The sequence below is a fragment of the Callithrix jacchus genome, chromosome 12 (assembly GCF_049354715.1).
Source record: "Callithrix jacchus isolate 240 chromosome 12, calJac240_pri, whole genome shotgun sequence".
Lineage (NCBI taxonomy): Eukaryota > Metazoa > Chordata > Mammalia > Primates > Cebidae > Callithrix > Callithrix jacchus.
Genome location: NC_133513.1, coordinates 18322546 through 18347286, shown reverse-complemented (window position 1 = coordinate 18347286; position 24741 = coordinate 18322546). Strand labels below are relative to the sequence as shown.

At 45.0% G+C, this 24741-nt stretch overlaps 1 protein-coding gene across 6 annotated transcripts in view; it reads right to left on the bottom strand.

Moving 5' to 3' along the window:
• The window catches only part of LOC100408200 (BOS complex subunit NOMO1), a 67325-nt gene extending 49870 nt beyond the window's left edge, over positions 1–17455 (bottom strand). For 2 of the 6 annotated variants that reach the window (XR_013524683.1, XM_035267063.3), the window contains exons 1-7: positions 17191–17455; positions 16647–16790; positions 13115–13204; positions 10238–10283; positions 6614–6714; positions 4669–4775; positions 1883–1955 (exon numbers count right to left, since the gene is read on the bottom strand). Coding sequence is in view for 3 of the 6 variants with exons in the window: in XM_035267063.3 (XP_035122954.2) it covers positions 1883–1955; positions 4669–4775; positions 6614–6714; positions 10238–10283; positions 13115–13135 (348 nt within the window). In the remaining 3 variants the exon portion in view is untranslated. Of the gene's footprint in view, positions 1–1882; positions 1956–4668; positions 4776–6613; positions 6715–10237; positions 10284–11753; positions 13205–14435; positions 14554–16646; positions 16791–17190 lie in introns of all 6 variants that reach the window. The other 4 variants (XR_013524681.1, XM_035267062.2, XM_078344778.1 and 1 more) reach the window with 3 other exon arrangements.
• Between the last annotated feature and the right edge of the window lie 7286 nt (positions 17456–24741).

Genomic DNA, 24741 nt, shown 5'->3' with positions numbered 1-24741 from the left:
ATAAGACACAGCTTCAGTACCAACACAGAAGCTAATATGTCAAGATGCTCCTTAAGACTTATTTTAATTTGGTCCTCACACTATTTTGATCTTCATCCTTTTTTGATCTTTGACTATAAACTATTTCAGTCAAACAAAAAGAAAATATACTAAAGAACACTTACATACCTTCTAATCAGCTAAAGAAATTTAAAAAGTAGAAATACAATTAAAGATCCTGGCGTACCCTCAAATCCCCTTCCTCCCTCTTTCTCTAGAAGTCAGAATCATTTTGAACAGTGGTTGCTATTCCCATGCATGTCTTCATAATTTTTCTATGTAAGACTGTATCCTCCCCATCTCCACTAAAAATACAAAAATTAGCCAGGCATGGTGGCAGGTGCCTATAATCCCAGCTACTCAGGAGGCCGAGGCAGGAGACTCACTTGAACCTTTGAGGTGAAGGTTGCAATGAACCAAGATCGTGCCATTGCACTCCAGCTTGGGTGACAAGACTGTGTAAAAAAACAAAAAAGACTGTATCCTTAGCCAGGTGCAGTGACACATGCCTGTGTCCCAGCTCCTCGGGAGGCCAAGGTGGAAGGATCGCTTAAGGCCAGGAACTGGAGGCTGCAGTGAGCCATGAGTATGCCAATGCTATATTCTAGCCTGGGCAACACAGCAAGACCCTGTTGCAAAAAAAAAAAAAACAAAACTATCTGTCCGGGCCAGGCGCCCTGTAATCCCACTACTTTGAGAGCCAGAGGGTGGTGGATCATTTGAGGTCAGGAATTCAAGACCAGTCTGGCCAACATGGCAAAACCCCGTCTATCCGAAAAATACAATAATTAGCGGGATATAGTTGTGCACACCTGTAATGCAGCTGGCTCAGGAGGGTGAAGCAGGAGAACAGCTTGGACCCAGGAGGCCGAGGTTGCAATGAGCCAGGATCGCACCACTGCACTCCAGCCTGGGCGAGAGAACGAGACTCAATCGCAAAAAAAAAAAAAAAAAGACTGTATCCATCAATAATGTTATCACAAGTATTTAAATTATATTTCTTTCAACTCTGTTTTAAAATGTAGTTACATTGATATATGCAGCCCTGGTTTATTCATTATTGCTGACATACAGCAGCCTATTGTATGACGAAACCACAATCCTTTGTTCTCTTAAAAGACATTTAGGTTATTTACAATATTTTGCTATTACAAAGCTGCAATAAAGGTTCTTGCTGCCCAGGATGGAGTGCAGTGGTGCGATCTAGGCTTACCACAACCTCTGCCTCCCAGGTTCAAACAATTCTCCTGCATCAGCCTCCTGAGTAGCTGGGATTACAGGCATGCACCACCACACCTGCCTAATTTTGTAATTTTAGTAGAGACTGGATTTCTCGATGTTGGTGAGGCCAGTCTCGAACTCCCGACCTCAGGTGATCCACCTGCCTCGCCCTCCCAAAGTGCTGGGATTACAGACGTGAGCCACCTCATCCCGCCAATAAACATTCTTATACATTCTCCCTGGGCACACGTACCACAGTTACTAGAATGTTTAGTATATTTACAGATTTCTGTTTCGGGCAGAAAAAAGTACAACAAATAAATCTCATCAGGGCCTTCTGTTGTTGATTTAGTTTAAAATAGCTACGGTTAATAAAACTGATCTATTTCACAGCAGGAAGACAACATTGTCACCTAAAACTGAAACCAACACAAGCGACATCTGCTACAGTGAGGAGTTACACCTTATACATAACCACCAAACTCATCAACAGCACCAATGTTTCTTCATCTACTCCTGGAAAAACCATCAATTCTTTTCAAAACCTTAACTGAAAACCCCTACCTTCATCCCCGAGCCAGCATATTACTGGCATGGCTACAGACGTAGCCGTCACACTCACCTCTTTCAATGCCCAGGTCGGATGAGTTGCAAGGATTTCATAATCTCCAGGCAGAACTTTAAAAAACGCAAACCTAAGAAATACAAAATAACCATTTAACTTTCTCCAAACAACCTCAGTATTTCTAATTGTTTTTTTTTTTTTTTTTTTTTTTTTTTGAGACGGAGTTTCGCCCTTGTTACCCAGGCTGGAGTGCAATGGTGCGATCTCGGCTCACCGCAGTCTCCGCCTCCTGGGCTCAGGCAATTCTCCTGCCTCAGCCTCCTGAGTAGCTGGGATTACAGGCACGCGCCACCATGCCCAGCCAATTTTTTGTATTTTTAGTAGAGACGGGGTTTCACCATGTTGACCAGGATGGTCTTGATCTCTTGACCTTGTGATCCACCCGCCTCGGCCTCCCAAAGTGCTGGGATTACAGGCGTGAGCCACTGCGCCCGGCCCAGTATTTCTAATTTTATGATTAACGTTGGCAGCACAAGAAAACCATGATGGAATTATCACCAACTTGCCATTAGCTGGTTAAATGAGCATGAATGAAATTCAGTCCTTCACTGTACAAATCTGCATCAAAGAGCACTTACTGTGTGCCAGAAGGGGTGTTCCATGTGCTGATGGGAAGGAGGAGCGCTTAGGTCTCCCTTAAACTCAAGGATCTCTGGCATAAAACTAGCCCTTGTAGCAGAGCAGGGACCAGTCACACAACATTTGACTGGGTTTGACAGAGGGGACAGGCACGAACTGACAAGGAGAAGGGAACAGAAGTGTCCAAGGAAACATGTGGGAAGGAAGAAGTGGGGTAAAAAGAACAGAATGGATGCACAGGCTGAGGGGGAGGGGGGCACTGACACAAAATGATGCTAATGACACACAGCAGGGTAAACCATGACAAGCTTTGAATCCCATAAGAAAGCCTTTACAGAAATAGATAAGCTAGTCTGGGTTTTTGCACAAAGCAAGTGAGATGAGAAACCAGCAGTGATGAAAATGACTCTACTAGCCACAGACAGACTAACACTAGAGTGAGCCGAGCTCAGGCTGCATATGTCACCGCCAGTACACTAACATGTTTATCCCTTTAAATTTGTAAGGCAACTGACAATTAGAAGGCTCATTCCAGTGAAACAAACTACAAAAAGCGTTTTATTTCTTCTTCTGCAGTATTTTATTACATCAAATGTCGCCAGTAATAACTGCATAGGGCTTGGAAATCCTGTTACTACCAAGTCTTGGTGAGACTGAGTTTCTGTTTCATTTTCACAACAGCTCATGCTACAAGTCACTATCATTAAGTGCAGATGAAATGGATTCAGAAGGCTATCTTTTCTAGTCAGGTCAACGCCGAACTACAAGCCCAGAAAAAAATTATAGCTCCGTATTCCTGCTACAGACCAGGACTGGAGAGGCACTAATCAAGGAGAAGTAAACGTTATTTCAAAAATGAAAAGCAGTTTCAACAATAACTTTAAAATTGACTTACTGACAGACTCATTATAAACTTCTACTTTGCAATTTAGTCAGTTTGGATATTGACAGAGTTAGTAACGATTTGATCGCTTTCAAAATTATCAGTTCGAACTATTCAGGTATTAATCTTGGCACGTCTGTTAACATTTACAAATACATACATCCATGAAATAAATGCTTTACATCTGACTCAGCAGGGTCAGTTAATCATCACTTCCAACTACAAAACACTTTTGAGATAATAATGATAATGATTTTTTCTAATCCTAACTGAGCTAACCTATTGGAGCTAACACACCAGGCACTTTGAAGTAATATTAATTTCATCTTTCCAGTAACCTTAGCAGGTATGTTCCACAATTATCTTCAGTTACCAAAGCGGAAACAGAGGCATAGAAGGGTTACGTTATAGGTATTAACTATATTACATTATAGGTATTAACTCTTTTTTTCTGTTTGTCTGAGACCGGGTCTTACTCTGCTGCTGAGGCTGGAGTGTAGTGGTACGTGATCATGGTTCACTGTAGCCTCAACCTTTCAGGGTCAAGCAATCCTCCTGCCTCAGTCTCCTAAGTAGCTTGGACCACAGGAGCATGCCACTACGCCCATGTAATTTTTTTCCTCTTTGGGACTCTGCTTCATATAATTTTTTTTTTTTTTTCTTTTGAGACGGAGTTTCGCTCTTGTCACCCAGGCTGGAGTGCAATGGCGCGATCTTGGCTCACCGCAACCTCCGCCTCCTGGGTTCAGGCAATTCTCCTGCCTCAGCCTCCTGAGTAGCTGGGATTACAGGCACGCGCCACCCTGCCCAGCTAATTTTTTGTATTTTCAGTAGAGAAGGGGTTTCACCATGTTGACCAGGATGGTCTCGATCTCTTGACTTCGTGATCCACACACCTCGGCCTCCCAAAGTGCTGGGATTACAGGCTTGAGCCACCGGGCCCAGCCCCATATAATTTTTTAAATTACTTGTAGAGATTCAGTCTCCCTATGTTGTCCAGGCTGGTCTCAAACTCCTGAACTCAAAGTGATCCTCCCACCGTGGCCTCTCAAAGTCCTGGGATTATAGCCACAAGCCAATGTGTCTGGCTGATATTAACTCATATTTAATCATCCCATCAATGCTAGGCAAGAATGGTCAAATGACTTCCATTTCACACATGGGGAACTCAATGCTCTGAGGGGCATGAACTCACCCAAGGTTAAGAAGCTGAATCAGGATCTGAACCCAGGATTCCCTGAATCCAAACCCCCAAACCCAGCTCTGTGACCCCATCACAGCCTGGCTCTAAGGCAAGACTGGGGGACAGGATGCTACTCACTTTCCGCCGGGCTGTGTAACTGTCGACTGGATCTTTGCTTCAGTCCCAGTGTTTCTCAGAGACACCTGAACTCCTGCAGGACCCAGGGGCTGCCCTTTGCTGAGGACCTGCCGTGGAGAAGAAGGTTAGGCCCCACCTAGCAAAGGACCCTCCTCTTAAAGCACTGGCAACTGCTTACAACCCCCAGGTGGAGCCAGGAACCTTCTTTGGGTCAACAATCCCATTGAAAAGATGATATAAATCATGGATATGTTTCCTGGGGATGAGGGAGGAGAGGGAACAGTAAGGTAAAATAAGACTCTACTTCAGTAAATCTAAGACATCGTCAGCTAAAGATTCACCATTATTGGCCTGGCCAGGTGTAGTGGTTCACACCTGTAGTCCCAGCACTTTGTGAGGCCAAGGTGAGCAGACCACCTGAGGTCAGGAGTTTGGGACCAGCTTGGCCAACATGGGGAAACACTGTCTCTACTAAAAATAGAGAAATTAGCTAGGTGTCATGGTGCATGCCTGTAATCCCAGCTACTCAGGAGGCTGAGACAGGAGAATCACTTGAACACAGGAAGTAGAGGTTGCAGTAAGCTGAGATCACACCACTGCACTCCAGGCCACAGAGGGAGACTCCATCTCAAAAAAAATAAGTAAATATAAATAAAAATACAAAAATTAGCGGGTGTGGTGGCACATGCCTGTAATCCCAGCTACTGGGGAGGCTGAGGCAGGAGAATCGCTCGAACCCGGGAGATGGGGGTTGCAGTGAAACAGACTGCACCACTGCACTCCAGCCTGGGCTATAGCACGAAACTCTGTCTCGGGGGAGGGGGGGAAGGGATCACCATTATTTTGCAAATCACTGAGAAAGAAAAAAATACCCAGATCCCCATCTCCTTTATCTCTTCTTTCTTTAAAAAATGCAGGATATTTTAAACTGGGGACTTTGATCCCACAGGGGACCCATGGATAAAGGGCAAGAGAGCCTGTGAACCCTGCACTCCATCCTGTGTAGAACAAGAAACCCACACATACAGCTGGGACGGAAGGGCCTTGTCCTCAACACAAACGTAAAGGGCAGGAAGGAAAAAAGCACATCTCAACCTCAGGCACAGGACGGGTGGAGGAAAAACAACTCTCCCCTGAGAATCTGAATCTAGGGGAGCTGGGACATACACCCATTAGCACTCTAAATTCACAACACCACGGCAGTGCAAAAAAAAAAAAAAAAAATCTCAGAATTTAAATGCTGGGAATCCTCCCAGGTGAGTGGCAGAAGCAGGTGCACACTATCTCAAGAAGAAGCTGACTTCAGTTCACCCACAGGGAGAGCAAGACGCCAAGAGGCTTTGGGAGTACATCCTTCCAACTCTACATCCCTGTAAAAGGCAATCCCTGGCATAAACTCTAATAGCTGCCGGGTGCATGGCCCACACCTAGAATCCCAGCACTTTGGGAGGCCAAGGCGGGCAGATCACCTGAGATCAGGAGTTCGAGACCAGCCTGACCAACACAACAAAAGCCCATCTCTACTGAAAATACAAAAAATAGCTGGGCGAGGTGGCATGCACCTGCAATCCCAGCTACTTGGAAGACTGAGGCAGGAGAATCACTTAAACCTAGGAGGTAGAGGCTGCAGAGAGTCAAGATTGCACCACTGTACTCTAGCCTGGGCAACAGGGCAAGACCCTGTCACAAAATAAAAGAAATAAACACTAACAGCCTATGTCCTGGGAGCAGAGGGAATGACCAGCAACCTCAACCTCACTCCTAAGCACACCTGCTGCATTCTACACAGGATGGAGTGCAGGGCTCACAGGCTCTCTTGCCACTTATCCATGGGTCCCCTGTGGGATCAAAGTCCCCAGGTTAAAATATCCTACATTTTTTAAAGAAAGGATTTAGTATACATTATAGAGTGAACAGGAAAAATAATCAAGTTCCAAAGACAAACCTTGCCGTTCACAGAGAACCCAGTGAAGACAAAGTTGATGTCCCCACCCTTTGTGCAGATGTCACTGACTCCATCCACATGGAGCTCCACGGTCGTCGGCTCTGAGGATGAAGCAGGGGAGGAAACAGGGGCACAAGACACAGAGGCAAGCTTAGTTTTGGGGTATCGTGAACCTGTCTAAGTAGAACATATTTCACTGTTCAGTTTTCATTTTATTTCTGAACACTTAATATACTCATGTGTTTCCAAATCCAAAGGAACAAAAAGGTATGCTGAGGAAAGTCTCGCTCTTACCCGCATCTCCCTAGCCACCTAGTTTCCTGCCCCAAAAAGAACTTGTGTTTAGAGTATAAAATAATTTTACAACAGCCTTTCAGCCAAGTTATATCTCAGGGTGCCAGTGGAAATTCAGTGAGCACCAAGTAATTTTATTTACTGAATGCTCATCACAGACCAGGCACTGAGGTGAGTGACTTTAACCCTCACAATTACCTTAAGAGGCAGGCAGTAATAGCCGAAATTTATTGAGGGGTAAATTGAAGCACAGAAAGGTTAAAGGAGCTCCCAAGATCACAGAGCTTCCAAGTGACAGAGCCCCAAGTCAAGCCTAAAAGTCTGGCTCTGGATCTGTTCCCTGACCAAGTACATGAGCTCAGCCATGTTAAACCAGGACCACAAACTCCAATGCCGCAGGAGCCTCGTGGGTTCAAAGTGAGCGGGGCGCCCTCAGGGAATTATGACGGTAAACTGAAAGGGGGCAACCACCACTCTAGTCTGCCAACCACTGCCATGCTTTGCCAGAGCTTCCAACTTCTCCAAAAAAGTGGAAATCTAGATTTTATATACCATCTCTTTTCAGTATCAGCAATTAACTTCATTTTTTCTAAATACTGAGGAGTTCACCATAATAGGGGTTAAAGCTGAGTTTTTGAAAGAATGTGGAGTAATGAGTAGAGAACAAAAAGGAAAACCATGAGATGAGATTTTCAGCTAAGATGAAGAATTACACACATGTTCACATGTGCAGGTACACGCACACACACACAAAGATTCCAATAAAAAATGGGCAAAAGACTTGAACAGAAATCTTACAAAAATAGCTAGCCCATGGCAAATAAACATACAAAAAAGTGTGCAACTTCACTGGCCATCAGAGGAATGTAAATGAAGACCACAGTGAGATGACATGACACCCCCACCAGAAAGCCTAAAGTGAAAAAAACTGACCATACCAAGTGCTGACCAGGATGTGGAGCAATGGAAACCATTGTACACGGCTGGGAGAACACAAACTGGTGCGTCCACTTTGGATGTTTGGAAATATGTAAGCTGAGCATGTATCAACTCTATGGCTCAGCAACTTTATGCCTGTGATGTACTCAGCACAAAGGCAGGCACATGAGTATCAAAAAATACATACTAGACTGTTCACAGGAGCACTACTCTTAGTGGCCAAAATCAGGAAGCAACCCAAACGGCCATCAACAGAAGAGATCACCAATATAAAATATAAACATAAAATACCAATATAGGCCAAGCATGGTGCTCATGCCTGTAACCCCAACACTTTGGGGTGCCGAGGCAGGCGGATTACTTGAAGTCTGGAGTTCAATACCAGCCTGGTCAACATAGTGAAACCCCATCTCTACCAAAACCACAGAAATTAGCCGGGCAGAGTGGTGTGCACCTGTAATCCCATCTACTCAGGAGGCTGAGGCACAAAAATTACTTGAAGCTGGGCAGAAGCTGCAGTGAGCCAAGACTGTGCCACAGCACTTCCTCAGTTTCGAGAAAAAAAAGAAAAAGAAACATATTTCATAAAATATAAATCATTTTGTATTTATCCATCAGAATTCTGAACAGCAAAGAGAATGAACAAGAGCTGCAGATGATACAGAGAAAGCCCACAGTATCTCTGTGAGCTTTTTTTGAAACCAGGTATTAAAAAGCACCCTGCATGATTGCATTTGTATAAAGTTCAAAACAGACCAAATGGATCTCTAATTTTTAGACGCACAGGGTGGTGGTCACCTGGGGGGTGGGGCAGGATGGCTAATGAGCACCCAGGATGGGGACTTCTGGGGTGCTGGTGAAGTGCTATCCCATCATTTGGGTGGTGGACACATGGGTGTGTTCACTTTATGAAAATTTATCCAGGACACTTTTGTGAAAGTATAACTCAATTAAAAAGCTTATCAACAGCATCAGGTAGGGGTGGGGTGGGGTGGCAAACACAACACTCCTGCAGGCCACCAGTCTAGATTTCTGCTTTGACCATGAGCATTTCTCTCAGGGCTGCATTCCTCTCCAGCTTTCTGGAACATACCAGCCAGACACCCCCCGCCCCCCACCCCTGACTAGAAAATAATAAAGAGCTGCTCTCACAGAGCCAAATTAGCTGTCAGCTGCCTGAGCTTCATTTCAGCCTTGGTGATGGCAGGTGCTAAATTCTTCCTTGTCTAATGCACAGGTAAGCCTGATACCAACAATGGTGGTCCCCAGTCCTCTTACCAAGGTATGGACTGGGGGTCACCCACATCTGCTTTACTGAAACATCGAGAGTCTCTCCTCTTCAAAAATGTATGCTACATCAAACAGACCCTCTCTTCTGATCTCAACCCCATTCTCAACTCTCCAGCTATGATTGAAGGCAGCTATATGAGGAAAGTTTGGAGCTCTTGTTGGGAAGTATGCAGAAGAGCTGTTTCTGAGTACTGAGTGCTTGCTAATTACGTGCCAGCCACTCTCAACACTCATTATTGCTTTATTCAACCTCCAAGTACCTTGTGGGGCATGGACTATAACTACCCTGGCTCGACAGTGAGGAGCCAGGCTGACACAGGGGAAGTAACTTGCCCAAGGTTGTTATTTAACTAGTAAGGCTTAAGGCTGACAGATATTATAATCTCTTGGAACATAAATCTGGATTTTTATGACAGATCTCACAATGTTTAAATGTTGCAATTAATTACATAAAAGATTAAAAAACTGAGGAGGCTAAAAAAAGAAGCCATCCTGGGACAGGAACCAAGTCCCCACTCTTGGCTTTTATGCTGTTCTGCTGCCACGTAACGAGTGAAACTGCAAAGGCAGAGTTTCCAGAAAGGTACAAGAAAATATATCTATTTTTCAAAGGTGACAGAAAGCCTTAAGGTAGATTAAATCCAAACTAAACCAGAGAGATGGGGACAGGGAGGGGAGGAATTCAAAGCCTCTTCCATACTGAAAATGACCCTTAATATTTTAAGAGTGTATGCACCCTCCTAATGTAAATTAATATTTGGCATATAATTTTTTTTGAGAGGGAGTTTTGCTCTGTCACCCAGGTTGGAGTGCAGTGGCACCATCTTGGCTCACTGTAACCTCCACTTCCCAGATTCAAGCAATTCTCCTGCCTCAACCTCCCAAGTAGCTGGGTTTACAGGCGCGCACCACCACGTCTGGCTGACTTTTTTATTTTTAGTAGAGATACGGTTTCACCATGTTTGCCAGGCTGGTCTCGAACTCCTGACCTTGTGATCCGCCTGCCTCGGCCTCCAAAAGTGCTGGGGTTACAGATGTGAGCCACCATGCCCAGTCATCATCTAATCTTACAAAGAACATCTAGTGATTCAGTTAACTTACCAAAACTCCACCCTAGGGGAGGCTCAATCTTCAAAATGAAATCCCCCTAAAAGAAAAAAAAAAAAAATGAAATTTCAGGAAATGAGAACTGTGACTCTGGTTTAATTTAGTTTAGTGTTACCATTTAATCTAAATATTTTACATCGGAAATGAAATTCAAAGAGTAACCCTTGTTCTTCTTCAGATGCTACAAACTGAAGCTGAACACCAGAAGTTTTCATCTAAACAATCAGAAGACAGTGTTGAAGCCCACTCGTGAGTTCTCAAAACACTAGGTTCACATACTCACTGTCTTTTAATATTAAACATTACTATTAATCTATTAACTGAGTCTCCCATTAAGCCCTCACATGCCTATCGCTGCACAATTAGCGTATCTTCAGGAACTAGAGTCACTTCTTAAAACAGGCACAGTACACCTATAATCCCAACACTGTGGGAGGCCAAGGCAGGAGGACTGCTTGAGGCCAGGAGTTCGAGACCAGCCTGAGCAACATAGCAAGACTCCATCTGTACAAAAAAATTTTCTTAAAAAATTAGCTAGGTGTGATGGCAGGCACCTATATTCTTAGCTACTCAGGAGGTGGAGGTAGGAGGATCACTTGAGACCAGGTCAATGCTGCAGTGAACCATAATCATGCCACTGCATTCCAGTACAGGCAGCAGAGGGTGATCCTGTCTCTAAACAATACATTAACTCATTAATTCAATAAATAAAACTAGATTTTACTCATCACCCTGGTTTCTTTCCTTTTCTTTTTTTTGAGATGGAATCTTGCTCAGTCACACAGGCTGGAGTGAAGTGGTGCGATCTCAGCTCACTGCAACCTCCGTCCCCTGTTGAAGAGATTCTCCAGCCTCAGCCTCCCAAGTAGCTGGGACTACAGGGATGCCCTACAACATCTGGCTATTTTTTTTGTATTTTAGTAGAGACAGGGTTTCACCATGTTGCACAGGCTGGTTGGTCTCACACTCCTGAGCTCAGGCGATCTGCCTGCTTCAACCTCCCAAAATGCTAGGATTACAGGCATGAGCCACCATGCCCAGCCTCTTGGTTTCTTAAGACTGACGCTGTTAAAAACTAATTAAATAGATTTCAGGACAGATGCAGCTAGCCAACCCCTAGAAATCAATCCCATGCATTATGGATGAAGAGTTAAGTTCAAGAATAGTTCCTGGTGTGTTACTAGAAATAATAATTACTATTATATTAAAACTGGGGAAAGTCTATCTGTCCATCAAGAGGGAAGTAAATAAATTACAATTTGGGTTTGATTCTGACACACTATGAAGTGATTACAAAGAAGGCAGTAGGCTGAGCATGGTGGCTCACTCCTGTAATCCTTGCACTTTGGGAGGCATGCGGATCACCAGAGGTCAGGAGTTCGAAACCAGCCTGGTCAACATGATGAAACCCACCTGTATTAAAAACACACAAAAAAATTAGCTGGGTGTGGTGATGGGCACCTGTAATCCCAGCAAATCAGGAGGCTGAGGCAGAAGAATCAACTCAAACCTGGGAAGCAGAAGTCACAGCAAGCCAAGATCGTGCCACAGAACTCCAGCCTGGGTAACAGAGTGGGACTCCATCTCAAAAAAAAAAAAAAAAAAAAGAAAAGAAAAGAAAGGAAGGCAGTAAATCTATTCACACTAATTTTGAAAGCATGCAAGGGAAAAAAACCAAATGTCCCTCTGGTAATGAAAGCTTAACACAGGGGAAAAAATGAAACTGCAGAATAAATCCTATTGTTTGAGTCTACTTGTATTTTTTAAAAAAATCAAAATCAAAACTAAGTATATTGACTATTTTTGCAACTTCCTATGAATCTATATTTCCAAATAAAAGGTTTATACGGGGGAGGATGGGATTATATAAGCAGAGGTGGTGGTGGATACACATCTATGTGTACATATGTTTGTGTGTATTTGCATATATGCATATTCATGTGTATCCATGGATATCTGAATAACTCTAAATAGAAAGCAATCTGTTAGGATGCACACTGAAACTTTATAAGAGGGCTGGGCAGTGGCTCACACCTGTAATCCCAGCACTTTGGCAGACCGAGGCAGGTGGATCACTTCAGGTCAGGAGTTCAAAACCAGCCTGGCCAATACGGTGGAACCCCGTCACTATTAAAAACACAAAAATGTAGCTGGGCATGGTGGCATGCACCTGTAATCCTAGCTACTCAGGAGGCTGAGGAAGGAGACTTGCTTGAACCTGGGAGGTGGAGGTTGGAGTAAGCCAAGATCGTGACACTGTACTCCAGCCTGGGCAGCAGAGTGAGACTCCATTTCAAAAGAAAAAACAAAAACAAAAAAACTTGATCAGAGATTGTTACTATAGAGGGAGGTATAACTGGAGGGAAAAGGGTACAAATTTATTTCAACTACTTCTAAAGACCTTGACTTTTTTTCACAAAGCTCATGAATTCATATATTACCTGTATAATTGTTTTACAATATATTAAGCTGCTTGCAAGTAAAGGGTTGTATGAAATCAGAGTTTCTCAACCCTGGCACCACTGACATCTGGGCTGTCGTGGGCAGCAATGTAGCACATTTAGCTCCACACCTGGGTACTACTCATGGGATAACTGCAGCACGCAGCCACAGATATCACAACCACAAACCTCTCTAGATGCTGCCAAATGACCCTGAAGACACAGAGAGACACTTGAATCATCAAGGCTGTTTGTGAGTTCTCTCCCTCCGAATGTGGCTAGGATTACCATATTCCACTAATAGTTTACAAAACAGATGAGCATGTGCTAGTGTAGGAAAGGGTATAATCAGTGCAGCCTGGCGGGGCACACTAGAGACTTCCCATCATAAGTGACGAACAGTAAAGATGGAAGTGCCCTCCCCTCTTACCTTATCATACAAAGGGATCATAAAGTAACCATTGTTGGGGGCACAGTCCGTCTGGTATTTCAAAGTCCCATGCTTGGTGTACAACTTTATCTAGAAAGGAAGGAAGGAAAACAGAAATCATAACATTGCCTTTGAGAAAAAAACCACAGGTTACACCTGAATGTACTCAGTCAATATGCATTCGCTGAGCACCTATTATATGCCAGCTTTTAACACTGTGCGTTATTGGGGACAGAGGGGAATAAACAAAGTCTCTTCCAAATCATGTGACTCAATGTTTTTCAGATTGGAAATCACCTACAGCGTATCCCAAAGCCTTGTTTTTCCGTGCTTTTCTACTATTTTAGTGGCTGTCTCTAGGTTGCTCATGTAAGTTTCTGTGTCTAAAACAAATCTGCAAACTTTGCCATTAGCAAGGTGACTATTAAAATGCAAATTCTTGGCAGGGAGCAGTGGCTCACTCCTGTAATCCCAGCACTTCCGAAGGCTGAGGCAGGAGGACCACCTGAGCTCAGGAATTTGGACGAGCCTGACCACATGGTGAAACCCTGTCTCTACTAAAAATACAAAAAAAGTTAGCTGAACATGGTGGCGGGCACCTGCAGTTCCAGCTACCTGGGAGGCAGGAAAATTGTTTGAACCTAGGAGGCGGAGGTTGCCGTGAACCAAGACAGTGCCACTGCACTCCAGCCTGGGAGACAGAGCAAGACTCTGTCTCAGTAATAATAATAATAAAGTAAAATAAACTGCAAATTCCTGAGGCCCACCTCTGTTTCTAAAGACCTGGAATGAAGACCAGAGATCTGCCTTACTAACTCTAAATAATTTCAAACATTTGGAGTAAGGTTCATCTAGAAACTTAATTTTCTCATTACTGTCATTCTCAGAACAAAAAGAGAACAAAAAGGTACTTACTACCTGTCTTCTCCTCAAGGACTCTCTAAAACTCTTACATTCTGAGCATTATCAGACACCGAGTGTTACCCCAGTAAGATGCCCAAATACTGCCTGGGTCTTCCACGCATTGCGTGGCCTCCGGCAGGCTCATATTCAATTTCACATGTAGACAGAGAGCCACTCCCTTTCATGTGGTTGTACAGATTCACATCGACGCATATTAAGCACCTGCTACAGAATATGGATTCAAAGAAAAATCAGTTTGCGGCAGTCAGGCATGGTGGCTCATGCCTGTAATCCCAGCACTCTGGGAGGCCAAAGGAGGAGGATCATTTGAGCCCAGGAGTTCAAGACCAGCCTGGGCAACATAGCCAGACCTCGTCTCTACGAGAAAAAAAACTTGGCTAGGAATGATGGCATGTACCTGTAGTCCTGGCTACTCGGGAGGCTGAGGCAAGAGGACTGCTTAAGACCAGGAGTCAGAGGCTTTGGTGAGCTATGATGATGCCACTGCACTCCAGCCTAAGCAACAACGTGAGGCCCTGTCACAAAATAAAATAAAATAAAATAGAAAGAGCAGTTTGTATTACTACTTAATATCTCTCTTTAAAGAAAAAAGCAACACAGTGTAATAGGCAGGGAACACACTGGGCTCCAGAAAAATTTCCTAAATGTCCCTGTACAGGTCGACCACTCTGAGGCTCAGTTTCTGTATCTGTAAAAGGCAGCAGTTGGTCTGAGCGTCTAAAAGCCTCACCTCTAAAATGTTAATGCTCTGTGACCATTAAACAGACCATACCCAAGCTGCAATGAAAGAGTCGAATCTTACCAGCTAAGAAGATGCATAAAGTGACTAACTCATAAAATGAACATTTGGGAAATGACTCACGTGAAATTATGTGCAGCCTGTATGTAGGTTCTCTGTGGGCAGTGACCACAACTTACATTCCAAGGTGCCTGAGACAGCGTCTTGCTTACTCTAGGTACTCAGTGGATTTGTTACAGGTGACAAAGAGATTCAGATGCATGCATTTAAGGCACAGACTGGAAATTCACCAGCCCAGAGGGGTTAGGGAGGCAACAACAAGGGGCATTCATCCAAAGGGATTCGGATCACTACATAACCCAAGCCAACTGCTGTAGCCCAAAGATCAGCTGGTTTTCCAGAGAAATAAAGAACGCAGTTTTTAATGTGAAACCTCCTGATTGTTAAAGTATTAGCAACCAGTATAAATTTTTTTAACAGTAAGGTCCCTGTTAAAGAACAAAATGTCAATCCCATGAGAGTAGGGAGTTGTGTCTGTTTTGTTCACTGGCTGCTATATCTACACCGGGAACAAGGCTTCAGCATGCGCAGGGGCTTAATAAATCGTTGTTGGCTCAATGAACGTGATGTAAAAACGCCCAGGATGGGAGAAAGCTAGAGAGGAATGAAGGCAGTTGCACAGGAACACAAAAAAACACAATCGAGAAACGACTGTGAAATATCTTGATTATTTCTATGTCTTTTGTAAAGTACAATCAGGACACAGGATGGCAATGTCATCTACATCAAGATGACCAATATGAAATGTGTGATTTCATAATCAGAATTACGAAAGAATGAGTGTCCCAAACCATCTGGACAGGCAGCCCTTGAGCTTAACGAAAACACTTCACAATGGGCCACAAAACCTGCTCTCTGGTCTCAAGGTGACTATTAGTATGGGAAGGGGGGTGCCTAACTGTCTTTCCCTTCCTTCAGGAACCCCTGGAAACTACATGTTGCAAGACGCCTTCCTGGGTGGCTTCTCCAATGCCCTGTGCCATCTATGGCCATACGACCCGAAACACACCTGGTCATCTGAAATGCCCTGTCCCCACAGAGAGGAAAACACAGGAGGTGGCATGGGTACCCAGAAACATGTACCCAGGAAATTCTAGGAGGCCGGTCGCTGCCAGTGAGTAGATTCATTCAATGCCTGACTTCTTCAGACTAAAAAAGCAGCAAACAAGGGCACCTTGAAGATCACAGATCAGCTTGTTTAGGAAATATATCTGCTGAGTCCGTTTCTCTCCCAGCACCATCCTATAGGTACAAAAACTGAGACCTCAAAGCCAGGGCGCAGAGCTAGTGGGGTGTGGAACTGACTCCCTCGACCTCCCCCAGTCCTTAGCAACCCACTTTGCAGAACACAGTGGTTCACTCTTCACAGTCAGGCAGGTCAAAGGTGCTTTCAGACGATCTTTGGGGTCTTATTCCCCAGTCTCTCTCTTGGGCATTTCCCAGCCTCTTCCTTCGCTTTCGCCTAAATTACCTCCAAAGCACCTGCTCTTTTCCTCTTCCTTGTCATGCTCCACCACAAATCCCCTCCCAAAAAGGAGGCCCAGGCCTCACTGGTCTCCTACCATCTCCCCTGGAAGTGACCTTCTGCCCCTACCTCCATCCATCCCCTTCCTCTTTATGAAAAGCTTTCTGGGTCATAATCCCACTAGGCTGATAAACATTTAACAGCACTTTATAACTTAATTTGTTTAAAATCCTACACAAATCTCTAGGGTAATTCCAGCAACTAACTACTCATTAAGGCAATCAGGGCAGCTGACAACTCTCCATTTTCAGAAGTGGAGGGGCGCGGGAGAAATAAAAATATACCTTTCTGGCCCCAGGTCAGAATCTGCGGGATGGGAATCCATGCTCTTTAAAATCATGCCGGGAGATTTGGAGGAGCAGTGGATTAGAACTTCGGGGACTTCTGGGCTGTGGAGTTTGCACGATACGACATGTGGTCTACAGGTTCTGTAACATGGGTTTGGGGAAATCTGAGTTTCAGGGGGTCTGATTCGAGGGAATCTGGGGTCCAAGTTTAAAGAAATGGGGTCTGGGCTCCAAGGTTTTTGGGGTCTGGGTTTTGAGGATCTGGGGTCTGGTTGCGGGGATCTGGAGTTCGGGTTTTTAAGAACCTGAGGTCTGGCACCCCTCAGCCCTCAGACGACACCACAATAAGAACCTACACTCCAGCGCGACTGGGGAGGGACTGCGGGGAGCCCGTGGACAGCAGAGCCTCGGAAAAGAGAAGGGCTCCAAGGACTCCACGATGCCCGGGTGTCAGAGGCGAGGCCAGCGCGGCCCAGAGAGGCTGAACCACCCGTCCGCCGTCCGCCCCGAGTCGGGCCCGGGCCGCGGGGCGGGCGCTCACCTCGATCAGCGAGTAGTTGATCTCCACGTCCGACTTGACGAAGCCCCCGCAGCCCACCACGATGTCCTCCGAGCCGTGCACCGGCCCCACGCCGCTCAGCAGCAGCACCACGGCGGCGGTGACCACCACGGCCCCCAGAGGCCCCGCGTCCCGGTCCGCCAGCATGGCCCGACCTTCCCCAGCTGGAGCCTCCGCCGGCCGCCAGGTCCCGCCCCTCACACCGCCCGCCGCAGGTTCCTTCCGCCTCCTAGGCCGGCTGACAGCCAAGGCTCCGCCCCGCCGCCGCCGCCGCGCACGCGCGCTCCGACCCGAAGCCCAAGGCCCCGGAAGAGAGAACTACGGCAAATGCTCGGCAAGGAAACGAGACCATCTTTGCCCTCTGGAGGCCTGGAGGACTCCGCTTATCGTCCGGCAGGTGCAACCAAGGTGCACGCAGGGAGAAGCCCCAAAGATGAATTCGACTTTAGAACTCACCGTCACAGCTGGAAAGCACGGGAGATTTTGTTGGGCAAATTAACAACTTTCCTAAATATTTCTGACCCATGTATTTCGCAGGTAAAATACATAATCTCAAAAAAACCTTTAGGGCCGGGAACGATGGCTCAAGCCGGTAATCTCAACGCTTGGAGGAGTTTGAGACCAGCCTGGGCAACATGGCAAAACCCATTAGGAATTTGTGTAACTTGGTGCATTTTTCCATGATAAATAATGGATTTTTTTTTTTTTTTTTTGAGACGGAGTCTTTCTGTCACCAGGCTGGAGTGCAGTGGCACGATCTCGGCTCACTGCAACCTCTGCTCCCTGGGTTGAAGCGATTCTCCTGCCTCAGTCTCTCGAATAGCTGGGACTACAGGCGCGCACCATCACGCCCAGCTAATTTTTGTATTTTTAGTAGAGACGAGGTTTCACCATGTTGGCCAGGATGGTCGCGATCTCTTGACGTTGTGATCCACCCTCCTCGGCCTCCTAAAGTGCTGGAATTACAGGCGTGAGCCACGGTGCCTGGCTAAAGCAAAACATGTGTTAATGTTACCATAATTTTAAAAAGCATGTAGGATTTGTCGTAATCCTAGCTCTAATAACATATGCCTAGAAACAAATTTCGATGAGTTTTCTTCCCCTAAGCAAGAAGTGCATGCAATTTACTTTGAATTAGCTATGCAAGATGAAACACGATTTGCCTGAAAAGTTCAAATTCAGCGTATTTTGTCCCAAGAGTGAATTCATGTGTACAGTAAATTTAACTACTGGACACCACATCAAGATACGCAGCAAAAAACTTGCTTTTCTAACCTAATATTAGGAATTCTTCCACTTGTCTCAAAAAAAAAAAAAAGTTGTGCTTTATTTTGATTGGTTTTGTATTTTGTTTCTAAATACAAGGTAAGGCTAGACTTCCCACTGCAATTTGCCACTGTGGCTAAAACTTAAGTACCATACAACTAAGAAGCACAGGCTCAGACTACACAGTAGTCAAACCTTCATGGTGGCAACAAGGCAATGAAGGGAATGACACATTGACCTCAGGGTCATAATAATGAGTGCATCTGATTTCAGCTTCTCACGCTGCATTTTCAGTCACATACAGTAGACTCTCAACTACTCAGTGACAATGAAAAAGCATTGAAACAGTCTATTTACAGGGGGTTGTTATTTATAACCACAATTGAAATAGATGCCTTATATCCAAATTACTAGAGGACTGAAAACCACCCATTAGAAAGTGTTGGTTTATGGAAACCTTTCATCGTACATAATGAGAATCTGAGGCCCGGAAAGGAAAAGGAACTTGTCTAAGACTCTCTGCATGCAGCCATAGGTTTTTCCAGGAGCCAATGAGCAGGAATTGAGCCCTGGCTCCCACCTATAATATAAGGATTTGGGGAGGCTGAGGTGGATGGATCACTTAAGGTCAGGAGTTCAAGACCAGCCTGGCCAACATGGCAAAACCCGGTCTCTACTAAAAATACAAACATTAACTAGGTGTGATATCCATCTAGTAGCTCTAATCCCAGCTACTTGGGAGGCTGAGACAGGAGAATGGCTTGAAGCAGTGAGGCAGAGGTTACAGTGAGCTGAGGTCATGCCACTGCACTCCAACCTGGGCAATAGAGTGAGACTCTGTCTCAAAAAAAAAAAAAAGCAGGAATTGGGATCCCCAAGTCCTGTTCTGGACTCACCCCAAATGATTTCCTCTGTGTTCTTGACTTTCTATTTCTCTCAAATTCATCTTCAAATGTAGAAAGAAATAAAGCACAAGGATGGTGTCAATTCCAATTCATGGGTAGGGAAGGTGGGGAGTGGCTTGCAGGGGGAGGGGAATTTCGCTTCCCCATAATTTCCATCAATTTCCACCAAAACCACTTCAGATAAACAGGCATGATTTACAAGGAAATAGTAGATCTGCCACACTCAGCTTCAGGACAAATCCTTGGGTCCCTTCTGTCCTGAAGCTTCCATTAGACTCGGGCAGGAAGACAGCTGAAGGGGGAAGAAAGGAGGGTGCTCCCTGGGCCCAATACTGGATTTAGAGAGGCTCAAAAAGACTGAGGAAACCACGCTGTGGGGCTCCTCCAGAAGGCAGGAGTAGAAGATGAAAACAGGACCTGAGAATTAGCAAGGTAGTGTGGGGAGTGCAGAGGTTTTAATTCGCCCAAACTGAGCACCTGTGCTTGTCTAAGAGTTGAAGAGGTCATTCCTATCTTGAAATGAATACAGGCTCACTGCAACAAGAAGGAAATTGGAAAAGAAAACTAGGATTCCCCATGATCACTGCATTTGTGCATTTCTATCTTTTTATCTATGCATTTATGCTATTATGACATTGAGTCATTTCTAAGAAGTGGTGGCTGGGTCTTTGACGCTTTGCTTTAAGACCCAGGAGAGGGTTAGACATGGTGGCTCATGCCTGTAATTGCAGCACTTTGGGATGAGGAGGCAAGAGGATGGCTTGAGGTCAGGAGTTCCAAAGCAGCTTGGACAACAAAGTGGGACCAGATTCCACCAAAGACTTTAAAAATTAGCCAGGCGTGGTGGTGTGTGCCTATAATCCCAGCTACCTGGGGGAGGATGGGTGGGTCACTTGAGCCCAGGAGGTCAACGCTGCAGTGAGCCACGATGGCACCACTGCACTTCAGCCTATGTGACACAGCAAGACACTGTCTCATAGAAAAAAGAGACAGAGAGAGAAGACTCAAGAGAGGAAGGTAAGTGCCTTGGCCTTCTTCTCTATGTTCCCTAATTTAGGCATATCCTTTTCTTTTTTTCTTTAAAAAAATCATAGCCTATTTTATATTATATTTTCTTTGTTCATATATCATTTAGCAACAACCTTTCCATATGAATATATGTATGCAATGGCAATTGTACACTTACAATACGTGCAGTTTGTTGTATATCAGGTATACCTCAACAAAGCGGTTTAAGAAATAAACCACTCACACCTGTAATCCCAGCACTTTGGGGGACCCAGGTGGGTGGATTACCTGAGGTCAGGAGTTTGAGACCAGCCTGGGAAACGGTGAAACCCCATCTCTACTAAAAATAAAAAAATTAGCCAGGCATGGTGGCAGCCCCTGTAATCTCAGCTACTGAAGAGGCTGAGGCAGGAGAATCGCTTGAACCCAGGAGACGGAGGTGGCAGCCAGCTGAGATTGCACCACTGCACTCCAGCCTGGGTGACAGAGTGAGACTCTGTCTCATTTTTTTAAAAAAATAAATAAGCAAACTGATAATTACTAACACCAATATAGGGTTTAAATGTGTGACTTAAAAAAACTATTTTACTCATTAACTTGTTTAATCTTACCAACAACAACCCTTTGAATATTATTGTTGACATTTGTCAGAGAAGGAAACTGAGGCAGAGAGCCTGAACGCAAACACCTAGCATTCAAGAATCCATATCCTTTTCAGTTTCTCTCTTTTTAATGCATCTGAGCCTTATTTTTCGACCTAATTACGTGTTAAGCACCAGGTGTATACAGCCCCTTGTTAGATGTTTGCCCAATTCCAGGGTAGTAGAAAATTGCCTACACCTAAACTCACTTTTGTTTCCATTGCCTGAGTATCTTGATCATAGGTGGGGGGAGAGCTCCACCTGCTGCCGTAACTAAGGAATTGCAGGCACTTGTGTTTTCTGAGTGCTGGCTGACCTGCTTTGAATGCAGTGCCCCTGTGGCTGAAATCAAAATTGTCAGCTAAATTTTTAGCCACTTTAACTCAGGTTTTAGTCTTGTTTCATCCACTAATATTTTTTCTTTTTTCTTTCTTTTTTATTTTTGGTGAGATTGAGCCTCACTGTTGCCCAGGCTGGAGTGCAGTGGCAAGAGCTCGGCTCACTGCAACCTCCGCCTCCCAGGCTCAAGTGATTCTCCTGCCTCAGCCTCCTGAGTAGCTAGGACTCCAGGTGCCCAGCATCATGCCCAGCTAGTTTTTATATTTTCAGTAGAGACGGGGTTTCACCATATTGGCCAGGCTGGTCTCAAACTCATGACCTCAGGTGATCCACCCACCTTGGCCTCCAAAAGTGCTGGGACTACAGGCATGAGGCGCCACACCTGGCCAGTTTCCTCCATTTTAACATGTTGCATCATGTGGTACATTTGCTATAGCTGATGAACCAGTATTGACATGTTATTATTAAAGGACATGGTTTATATTAGGGCTCACTCTTGGTGTCATACATTCTGTGGGATTCGACAAATGCATGATGACATGTATCTGCCATTACAGTGGCACACAGAGTAGCTTCCTGGCCTTAAAAGTTCCCTGTGCTCCCGTTTACCCCTTATCCCCTCCCACCCCATGAACTCCCAGCAACCCTGATCTTCTGACTCTATATATAGTTTTACTAATTTATTTTTAAAATCATTTTGAAATCTATTTTTTTTTTTTTTTTTTTTGAGATGGCTTGCTCTGTCGCCTAGGATGGAGTGCAATGGTGCAATCTTGGCTCACTGCAACCTCCGCCTCTCAGGTTCAAGCGATTCTCCTGCCTCAGCCTCCTGAGTAGCTGGGATCAAGGATGGTCTTGATCTCTTGACCTCATGATCCGCCAGCCTCAGCCTCCCAAAGTGCCAGGGTTACAGGTGTGAGCCATGGTGCTGGGCCCCAATCCCAGCACTTTGGGAAGCTAAGGCAGGTGGATCACCCGAGGTCAAGAGTTCAAGACCAGACTGACCAACATGGAGAAACCCTGTCTCTACTAAAAATACAAAAATTAACCGGGCATGGCGGCATGTGCCTGTAATCCCAGCTACTCAGGAGGCTGAGGCAGGGGAATCACTTGAACCTAGAGGCGGAGGTTGCAGTGAGCCAAAAACGTACCACTACACTCCAGCCTGGCAACAGAGTGAGACTCCATCTCTCTCTCTCTCTCTCTCTCTCTCTCTCTCTCTCTCTCTCTCACACACACACACACACACACACACAATGACCTGTCTTAAGCCTCTGAAGTGTGGCAGAGGAAAAAGATCCTGTGGACAGGACAGGCACAGTGACTCACGCCAGCTACTTGGGAGGCAGAAGCAGGAGGATCACCTGAGGTCAGGAGTTTGAGATCAGCCAGGCAAATGTGGTGAAACCCTGACTCTACCCAAAATACCAAAAATTAGCCAGGCATGGTGGCAGGCACCTGTAGTCCCAGCTACTCGGGAGGCCAAGGGAGGAGAATCACTTGAACCTGGGAGGCAGAAGTTGCAGTGAGCCAAGATCACGCCACTGCACTCCAGCCTGAGTGACAGAGTGAGACTCCGTCAAAAATAAATAAATAAAAATAAAAAGCAGAATAACTTGCATCCTGCCCTCCAATGTACAATATAATGATTAGGTGCCAATGTGCTGTATCAGATTTTGTGAAACACCCAGTTCTGCTCTTTACTGCCTCTCACTGTGGGTAAATCGTTACAGCCGTCTTATCACCTGTAAAATGGAAATGACAACAGTCCCTACCTGACAGGTGACTTCTTCTCTGTTCTTCAGGCCTTTGATGATGCCCCATCACTCTGGTCCTCTTCTCAAGACCAGACTGGGCTCCAGATGGCAGGGGCCAGGTTAGTCAGCAATCATGGACTTCTAACCCAGTGGCTGAGACTATGTGTTACTAAGTGCAGGCTCTGCAGCCGGACAGACCAGGTTTATCAACCTGGTTCCCCTGCTACCAGTCACGTGATGTCAGGAAAGTAGTTTAACTGCTCTAAGCCTCAGTTTCCTCATCCACAAATGTAAACAGTAGAACTATGAAAGGACATACATTAGATAATTCACATGAAAGTACAAAGACGGTAACTAACGGGCAAAGAGCAACTATTCTACAAAATGATGGTTATAGTTAGTGGTAGTGACAGACAACTGATACAGTGCTTTTTATTTTGTTATTGCTGTTTTTTGAGACAGAGTCTCACTCTTGTTGCCCAGGCTGGAGTGCAATAGCACGATCTCGGCTCACCACAACCTTCGCCTCTTGGGTTCAAGGAATTATCCTGCCTCAGCCTCCCAAGTAACTGGGATTATAGGCATGTGCCACCACGCTCGGCCAATTTTTGTAGAGATGGGGTTTCTCCATGTTGGTCAGGTTGGTCTCAAACCCTCAACCTAAGGTCATCTGACTGCCTCAGCCTCCCACAGTGCTGGGATTACAGGCGTGAGCCACTGCACCCGGTGATACACTGCTTTTTAATAAATGTTTCCATATTCTTAGTGTCTAAGGCCAGGCAAAGTCTGTTCACTCATTACTATTCCAGGAGCCAACAAACCTGTGAGTAACGATACTCCCATAGCAGTGAGCACTTGTGGCATCCAGATCTTGGTTTCTGAACTGTTGTCTGTTAAAAGTAACCAAGACTTCCCAAAGAAATGACTGCAGCAGGGAGAAGGGATGATGGAAATATCTTACTGTGTCAGAAAGCAAGAAAATGCTAAAAAAAAGTTGGATTAGTGTCCAAAGAACATAAGAACTGTCTTGAGGATTCACTGGCCACATTTGGGGAGGAAAAATTGACCAGAAAGAACAATAATTTATTATAAAAGGCAAAAAAAAAAAAAAAAAAAAAAAGAATCCAGGAGTCCATAGCAAGTCTCCAAGAAAAGAAAAAGAAAAAAATAGAGAGGGTATATAATGAATATGACATATATAATATATATATCTAACTACAGTTTTGTGTGTGTGTGTGTGTGTGTGTGTGTATATCAATGCTACTAAAATCAGTCAGTGAAAGGCTGATAGAGAAGATGGTCACATGGTCTTTCAGTGCATTGCCCCAGAGTACTTAATTACAAACAGAAGAGGGTACCATTCACTGGAGCAATAGGGCAGACACCACCTTTACTAAACGATCAAACTTCACATTACCAAAAACGGGACAAATTGACATTATCCAAGTGTGTTCCACAGGGGGAAAAAAAAAATAACCTGAATCTAATTATGGGACAAGAGGGAGGGGAGGATTAAACAAATCAAGATTACGGGATATTCTATAAGACAACTGGTCTGGACCGGTCGAAATTATCAATGTGATGAAACTCCCCCTATAAAAGGAAGGACTGATCTGA